Consider the following 9016-nt stretch of genomic DNA (forward strand, 5'->3'; position numbering starts at 1 on the left):
AAGACTCGTAATCTCATAAATGTTGATTTTGTTCTCGGACAAAATGATCCCCCGGCTCTGTAAGGATTCAATATATTTTACTGAAGATTGCCATAATAATGCTTTGGTATAAATACAGAGCTGAAACATCATACTAGATCCAACATAAGACATGAACACAGAACCTCTATTGATGAATATATCTTGGTACACCAACAGTAGTAATATCGTACAGCATGCAATATGTTCAAAAGGTTCCTACACCTTTTTACAAATCACAATCAAGGATTCTAAAAGATTTTGAACGGCCGTGGATCAAGGACTTCAGTTCTTTGTAACGGAACAAGGTTACAGGACCATCATTTTTCAACAGCTTGCAGGCGCTAGACAGAAGCCTCCAATATTCAACATCATCACTATGTGCAGCGCATCCACGACTAGCACTTTTTCTAAGCAGGTTTGCATGGATGAAATGGATGCCAGCAGAACATAGCCTAATAACATATGTTAAGGCAAAAGGAAAAAATCCAGAAGCAATTCTATTCAAAAATATATTATATAAATCCCCATTTATTGACCCCAGTCTTTTAAAAACTTGTAAGGCCTTGCTTATTATCACCTCAAATTCAAAAACATGTAAAAGATTTAGAGACCTAAAGGATCCATGATCCATTGACATCAGTATAAAAGGGGAGGGGGTGAACTTAAGTCATTCCTTAAGGAAAAACCTTACCTAAGCGTTGCAAAGTCATTCCCAACGCACTGAAACACCACAGCCTGCCACAAAGAAGCCTGTCACTTTCAGAGTGGTACACCCAACACCTGATAAAAGATATTATGTTCAATGTAAAACAACATAATGCATAACTTAAAGGCAATAAAATACAAAGCACCTACAGTACCCTGATGGCCCCACTGTTGTGTAATCCAGACTGCATACAGTATGTAAAGAATATCTGCCTATCATAGATATAACAGAAAGTATTGATAACCGTTTCCAATACTGAATCATGTGACAATATCTGATGACACAACCAAACGCACTTTTCACATTTCATAATAAATTAATATCACACCTAATTATTCTCAAGTTAAGTAGAATACCACTAAAAGCCGTCGTATGACCAGCATGAGGGGCCACAGGGGGATCAGGGTGGTGTTTGTGAGCAGCTTGGTGATCTTCAAGCAGCCGACTCGACTCATCTGTCCAGTAGAGGAAAGCGGTCAGAAAAGAAGACCACCGATAGCCCACGTGCCTGCCTCAAATGAGCCAACGATGGAGGCCTTTAGACACAGCCTGGCACACAGAAAATAAATCATTTCATTTCAAAATCTTAATTTATACAAGTGTATACAACCATTGAATCATATGATCATCTTTAACAAGGGACACACACAGAGAATATGCTTCCAGCACACCACATAAAAACATTATTCCCTGTGGTATTATACCAGTCAGCTGCATCAGGTGAGGCTGATGAAGGTCACTGAGGTTGGTCTGGTCATCGGCACTAACTGGACTGCTGGTATTGGCCAATTTTTCCGGCCACAAATGGCCACTATCATTTCCAATTGAATCCTCAGAGAGAGAAGGCCAAGAAACTCATGAACAAACACAAAGCGAAGTCTACAGATTCAAATAATCCAAATAAATAAGATAAGATAAGAAGAGGTATATATTACGGAGATTACACTGCATACGCACATAAAAAAACAAAACAAACATTTCAATAAGTAGAAATAAACAATACTAGAATTTAAACATCTCAAAATACAATTAAAGCAGCATTACAAAGTAGAAAATGTGAGTGTAAAAAGGATGTTCCAGTGCGCAGATTACCTTGCCTTAAATATTTGAAACTCCAGGTATAAATAAAATAGAGAATGCACACATTTATGTTCTTCCTTTGGTAGAATTATATTAGAGAAGGAGGTTTCTTTTTAGCATTGTACTGCCACAGCTCGAGCTACTGAAAAGCATTAGCTAAACAAAAGGACATTCCCTCACATTAGTGCCAACTCCATGTGGGATTAACAGAGCATTTGTAAAGAATGCCCTCATTGTCAACACAAACCATATGTTGTGTGTATGTAAATGTAAATCCACCACCAAATCTACTCACCCAAATCCCAATCTGACATCCTTCCAAACCCAAAATAAATTGAACAAACAGCACCATCTTGTGTCTGACCTTTGCAGAGACAGAAGTCCAGCCTCTCAGCCTCAGTGGAGTGGGTGGACAGTCGAGCTGCTCTGAGGCAATCCTCCAGTAAATCCCCCACCTCCAGGCTGTCCATTCTGGCACACAGATGCCTGGAAGGAAATGGTTTCCTCCTTTCTTTGCCTCCTCAACTTGGTTCCTGTATTTGATTCAAAAAGGGTGATCCTCTGGAATAACCCTGGTGCTGTTGAGAAAAAATTGCACCATGAGTTCTGTTTGTACTTTTAAAATCATGAATTATTCAACATCATGGATAACATGAATCCATCATAAAATAAATAAATAATTATACATCACATAAAAAAGCCAATTCCTGTTCCAGTCTACATGTCTGTCCCCAATTTAAATCCATATGATGTCTTATCATGTATGGTGATGCGCTTGAAACAATATGAAATACATGTAGTTTATGACCCTGTCAGAGAGTTACAATGTGTTTACAATGAATGACATACTTTCAGGATATCAATAGAGTTATGATCATATACAACAATTTGTAAAAGTTATTTTACGTGTGTGAATCTTATGCAGTCTATGGTGTGAATGTAATATGTAGGTGCACTTTGAAACTAAAGGGACCATAAATGCAACACAGTGTATGGTGTTAAGGATTACACATAATGTAGTACTTTCACTTTAAAAAATAAATCGCAAACATAACAGAAGTGCCAACTTTTTGTCGCTTTTAATATAATTATTACCCTCGAGTTACACTTTAAGATGAATCTAATTCTATGATACATTTTTATAAGCAATAAGTAAACAGTAAGCTACCGACCTAACGTCTGTGTTGTCCTCGTCTTCCTGGTAGGGCAGTACCATAGGGTGCTGCCTTCAATGCGGTGGGAAATATAGCAATTCAAATTTGCAATAGTTCTTGCACTATTTTACAAAAATCAGTATTTCAATTGTTATCAATTAAACAATTGTATGGTTTGCCATTTTAAAATGACACATTAGATTATATGTTTCGGATCTTCACCAACTTAATCCTGCATGACTTGAACGCAACATGTAGGCCTACCGTTAAGAAGGAATACAATCCCTCCTGAAGCAACAGGTAAATCCGTAAACTGTAGATTTGTCTCGGAAAATATTGTCTTTATAGCTGAGAGTTATTACAAAATGTATGGGAATAAGTCATTTCCAACAAATAACATCGAGAATTTGTATAAAGTTTTTTTTAAAGGTAACCTATTTATTTATCAATTTTTTGCCTTTATATACTTGTACTTATGTATTTATTTCGTTTGAACCACTGCTGATCATTCTAATTACTATATTTTTAATTGACTTGAAGAAGCAGCCTATTGTATTAAATATGGAAAATGATGGACCTAACACCAAAACAGACAGTTTATGTTTTCTGTGTCATGCAGTGCAATAAACACATGTATTAATAACTATTCCACCACTGCAGCAGCTGCCTGTCTGTGGTTTACTGAAATAAAATCCAGCCAAATGCACGTGAACACTCGATAATTAGTTTTTAATGTGGGCCTTTGTTTGTGAAGACAGCACATCTGGAGGTGGAGGCATGTCTACGATGGAAAAGACGCATTGGTATCGCCAACAGAATGATGGATCATTATGGTGTGTAATGATGCAGCTCGTACACAACAAGCATGTGCAGACTGTGGTGTTGCTGTGCTACTACCAATAGGCGGGACTGTGGCTCTGCAGTGAGTGTGATCGCGGCACAACTGGATGTACGAGCAGAAGGCTGGCACGCGGTCCAGCTGCGACCAGATGACTGAGCTCAGCTGCTTTCTGAAGCACCAACACGCACCACATCCATAACTTGTTTCCGAGCGCGCCGGGAGATGACTTGTGCACACTGGAGGGTTAATGTATCGTAACAATACCCACAGAGCCCATTCAGAAAACTCCGGAGAGGGATCCGCGTGCATCTCTCTTCTGATGACTTATTTTTTTGTTTCGATCCTCGGCGCGTCTCTCCTCAGGACTTGGTGTTCCCAATCCGCAGCCATTGAGTTCGGTTTGGTGCTGGTGGTGTAACGCTTCTCATCTCACTACACAACATATCACTGCCGCCTTCCTCTCACAGAGCATGGGACGCTTCAAACTCTAAAAGGTAAGAAATGTGGCTTAACGTGCATGTTGGAGGCAACTTGGAGACATTTTTACGCATGGCGGGTTCCAGATGTCACATTATTACTTTACTAAAGAAACCCGCCACAATGAAAGTATTTTTGTTCAAGTCCTTGATCACTTGGCTACATCCGTTTGAATCTATTCTGTTGTTTTGCCACAGTAGAAGAGATTGGGTGAGGTGTTGTCTTCTTGCACCATCAGCCACAGCAATGTCAGGATTTCATGTTGACTCATTAGGGAGTCATGGATGAGTTTTATAGTTTGCTACACGTCTGACTGAGCACGAGAGCTTTGAGTACTTTGTTTCAGACATCCCACTGCAGTCAATTACATCTTGTAGTTGAACTGATTGAAATAACAGGTCAGGAGGAACAGAGTAAAGGAGGATGGAGGAACGCCTATTTCTAAAATTAGACAGAGGGAGAGGCAGGGTCTTCATCCTGCTGTGACTGGGGTGAGAATGATGGTAAACAAAAGTCTGTTTGAATGCAAAGTTATTGCATTTGCGCGGATGGGGGGATAACTTGTTGAGTTATCCATCAAATGGCAAACTTTCATGACCCCCGGCAGCTAATAACCATTAAACACCTGTGTGCTAATGAGATATCACCCTGAGTGAAGAGTAACTTTGTAAGCCACATCCCATCTCGCTGTGAGCCAGCCTAATTTAAACAAGTGAAAGGTCAGACTCCATCCAGCCTCCTGTTCCTGTCTGACAGCAGAGACTCAAGGTGATTTTCTCCCACCGCCCTCGAAGCAGCAGGGATTAGGAGGCATCTTTGACTACCCGAGCGGCTGATTACTTGCTCTGCCATGTCTTCACTTATCCTTCACCCTTGCCTTATCCTCCACTCATGTTTTGATTTCTGAGCGCTGGGATTTGACTTGTAAGCTGAGCCTGGCTGGACATCTGGGAGTCCTGTAGTTTTGTCACGTCCTTATAGGAGGCACAAAATGTGACTGATCTGGCTGCTGCTGCATGTTGTTGATTAACCGCTCCTATTTTGAATGTTGGACAACCTTGCTTTGTGTGCACTTGCTCATAGAGATCAGCATCTGATTCACAGAATGCAAATGAGGCAGCTACCAATGTGAGCCATCATATATGACAGACTGATCTTTCCCTACAGCACAAATCAATGAAACAATTTGTGCAAAGTCCATTTCATCACACTGGGGCTTATTTGATCAGCGTTTGCCTCAAAATAACCCTTGGCCTATGATGTCACGCAGTGAAGTGGTATTTCAATTGTAAAGATTTGGCGCTTTAGAAAAAAGGAAGGATTTCGTGGATTAAAAGCGCCTTCAGCATAGTGCTAAAATCAAATAGAAGAGATTAAAAAAAAGAGCCCCTGCATCTCCATTTCTCCTTTCTCTCCTCTTCTGCTGCAGTGCTATTACTCCAGGCCTCTGGAGCGGCCACCCTTGATATTTAGCTTTACTTCCATCCATCGCAACCTGCAGCAGTGTAAAATCCTAAAAGCCCAACATAATTGGATACATTGTGCATGGCTGCTGCTTTATGCCAAACGACCAGCAGCAACAAATCTGGGAGGAAGGAACAAAAGGCAAGCAGACCAGGGGGATGAGGAAGAAGGAAACAAAACACAATCAACACAGGAGAGAAATAAGAAAGAAAGCAGACAGGAGCAGCGGATATCCAGACACCTGTGCTCTCGGTCCAGTGCACTCTGCATCTGTCCACTGCCTTTCTTACCTCCCTTTTCATAAGCTCATCCTATCTATTCCATCACAGTCCATGTGCTGCATCCTGATTACCTGTATCAACCTTTTTCTCAAATGTATCTGCATGCAAACCGCACACATTTTGTGAGGACAAGTTGGCACCGAAAAATGTGCTCGTTCTTCTTCAAAGTAGTCGTTGGAAGTGTTTTTTATACTAATTTTAAACACCCGAAAAGATCATTTAAAGACACGAGCTGGAATTAAATTGAGTTGGACTCCCACTCACTTGGCAGGACAGCAGAGATGGTAAAACTAAACGATCTAATTGTGAGTGGATGTGACATATCTTAATGCCAACAGGGTCACTTTTGAAGTTCCCCCCATAGTTCAGTCCATGAAAATAGTCATCTCTACTCTGTGTCTGTCCCTATGGGATCTTTTTGTTCCTCCGTCACCTCTTCAGCTCCCATGAAAGGGCACAGACCCTGTAAAATGTCAGCATGTCATTGCACTCTGCTCCCCTCACCTTTAAAGGCATGGTTAGAATGCAAAAGTCTGCAGCAGAAGAGCGGGAGACAAAGGAGGGGAAGGTAGCTGTTGAGGGAAAGTGTTGGAGCTGAAGAGCTATAAATCAAGCTGTGGCTGGAATTCAATCAGTCAGACGGGAGCACAGTAGTTCATGGTGGATCGAAACTCACAGGCTGCTGTATTTAAGATAGTGTGGGACTAACTAAAGGGAGTGAATTAGCAGTGATGGATAATGTTTTAGTGTAGTTGGTGGAAGTAGTACTCTTATCTTATACTTAAGTTAAAGTAAAGAGTGTAGGAATACTCTAGTATCGAAATATACTTAAAGTACTGAAAGTAAAAGTACTCACTATGCAGATTGGTCAATTTTCAAATAATATATATCATATGTTTTGATTGTAGTTATTTATGTTTGAATGGGTTTATCAAAGCTGGTAAAGGTGTAGCTAGTTTGAATGACTTTGTATTCTGCAGATTAGCTTGTGAATTTATTCCAGGTGGAACTAAAGTCTGATTTAAGTGCTGGTTATATTTCATATCAAGTAAGTAAAGGTATAAAATACAAGTAGTGGTACACTTTTTACCTTTGAATGTTATTTGTGGTATAAAAACAAAGTAGCAAACAAGTCAAATACTCAAGTAAAGTATACGTATCTCTTAATTTTACTTAAGTACATTTTTTGAGTAAATGTACTTAGTAACTTTACACCACTGCTTGTTTCATTCTGTGCAGCATGTGTCAGGCGTGCCTCACTTTCAGAAACAGACATATTTGTATGACACCTGTGGAATACCTGCTTTTCAAAAAACACATTCATTTCCTTACTTTTGTTTTCGCACAGTTTGCAGTCTGTGATCTCTCACGCTCTTTATTTGAATGTGGAGAATGAATGGTTTATTTTGACGGCAGGAAATTGTGGGGTGTGTGGTCTGCTCAGGGATGCAGGCTGTTTTAGGAAGAATACATCAACAGGAACTAGCCAGGGCTAACGCTGTTTAAAAAAGCCTGCAGGGGTAATGAGGAGGCTGGCTGGGTGAGACTCCTGGTGCGCGCGCACGCACACACACACACACACACACACACACACACACACACACACACACACACACACACACACACACACACACACACACACACACACACACACACACACACACACACACACACACGCACACACACACAGAGAACATGAAAACAGAATGACTGTTGCATGAAACCACTGTATAGCCTTGTGACAGGCAGGAGGAAATGAAGCAGATAAACACGGCAAATAACAAATTAGTCTCCAGGTGCATGTGCTGTATATCGTGGGATTGGATTCAGCATCACTTGGTGTACCCATCTAGATACAAAGCATTACTAAAAAGACATTTATATAAATTAAAATCTTTGAGATTAGTACTTCAAGATAACCTGCTGGGTGTAGCTTCATATTCTCTGTACATAAACTGGTGTGATAACCATCCTATTATCTCTGCAAGAATGCAAATGAGTGTATTTCCCATAATCTTCCACAAATCATGCTTTATCCCTCCCAAAAGTCAGGCAAATGCATTTTCTTGTAAGCACAATTATTGATTTTGTGACTGTCATTACCTAGAATTTGTTGGCCTGAGAAAAAACACACAAAACAGGATGTTAGATTCCTTACATCAGCATTGCAGAAATCTGAAATGATTAGACGGTTGGCAGCCTGGATGTACAGAACGAGTATTTATATTGTGAAAGATGATGTATCACGCCTGCGCCTTTAAACAATGCACCATGTGTCTTCAGCCTTCACTCATCACACAGCCAGAGAATGAAAAAGGAAGTTATGTGTGTCAGACAGATATCCATCTATCCTCTAATGCAGAGAATAAAAAAACCTTTGTCCAAGGGAAATGTTACGCTTAGAATAATACCCACTGCAAATAGTTTCAGTAACACATTTAAAAAAAAAGTGTGGACCCACATACACTCGGCACATTTTACACACACATACCACACCCTTCCGGTGTTTGTTATGAAGCAAACTTTCACATCTGGTAAAGGGACAAAAGTTTGAGCAGGAAGTCTCAACACAAAGCAGTGAAAACAATGTTACACAATGATACATTGTTGAGTTTGGGGGGTAGTAGAAGGCAGATATTACAACACCACATGGGGTCCGCAGAAGTGCCCCTCTGTCGCACACATTACACTTTTCATTTGAAGTCAGAAAGTTGGGATTTGAGATATGAGAGTGGGCCAGATGTGGAACAGGATGCCTGGCTTTTTCTTCGAGGACGTAATAAAACATTACACCCGAGCAGCTGTTATGTCCCAGAAACACATTGTGGAATGTGCATATTTTTCTTCTTACCCTTTCAAGATTAGAAAAAGAATGCAGCTTGAGTCCTTCACATTGAATGTATTTTTCAACCCCTCCCTATTTAAACTTTTCCCTCTTCAGCCAACAATCTCTTTCCATTTGACTGGGCTATAGCATGCTCTCCCCCCCCCC

The 9016-nt window shown here is 40.4% G+C and overlaps 1 protein-coding gene across 1 annotated transcript in view; it reads right to left on the reverse strand.

Annotated features, from left to right (window-relative positions):
* LOC104942269 (alpha-protein kinase 1-like) overlaps nucleotides 1-2277 on the reverse strand; it is a 7414-nt gene extending 5137 nt beyond the window's left edge. The window contains exons 1-2 of the mRNA XM_010767475.1: nucleotides 2152-2277; nucleotides 1084-1182 (exon numbers count right to left, since the gene is read on the reverse strand). Coding sequence (XP_010765777.1) covers nucleotides 1084-1182; nucleotides 2152-2277 — 225 coding nt within the window. The remainder of the gene's footprint in view (nucleotides 1-1083; nucleotides 1183-2151) is intronic.
* Between the last annotated feature and the right edge of the window lie 6739 nt (nucleotides 2278-9016).

Source organism: Notothenia coriiceps, unplaced genomic scaffold, assembly GCF_000735185.1.
Source record: "Notothenia coriiceps isolate Sejong01 unplaced genomic scaffold, NC01 NC01_scaffold00004413, whole genome shotgun sequence".
Taxonomy (NCBI): domain Eukaryota; kingdom Metazoa; phylum Chordata; class Actinopteri; order Perciformes; family Nototheniidae; genus Notothenia; species Notothenia coriiceps.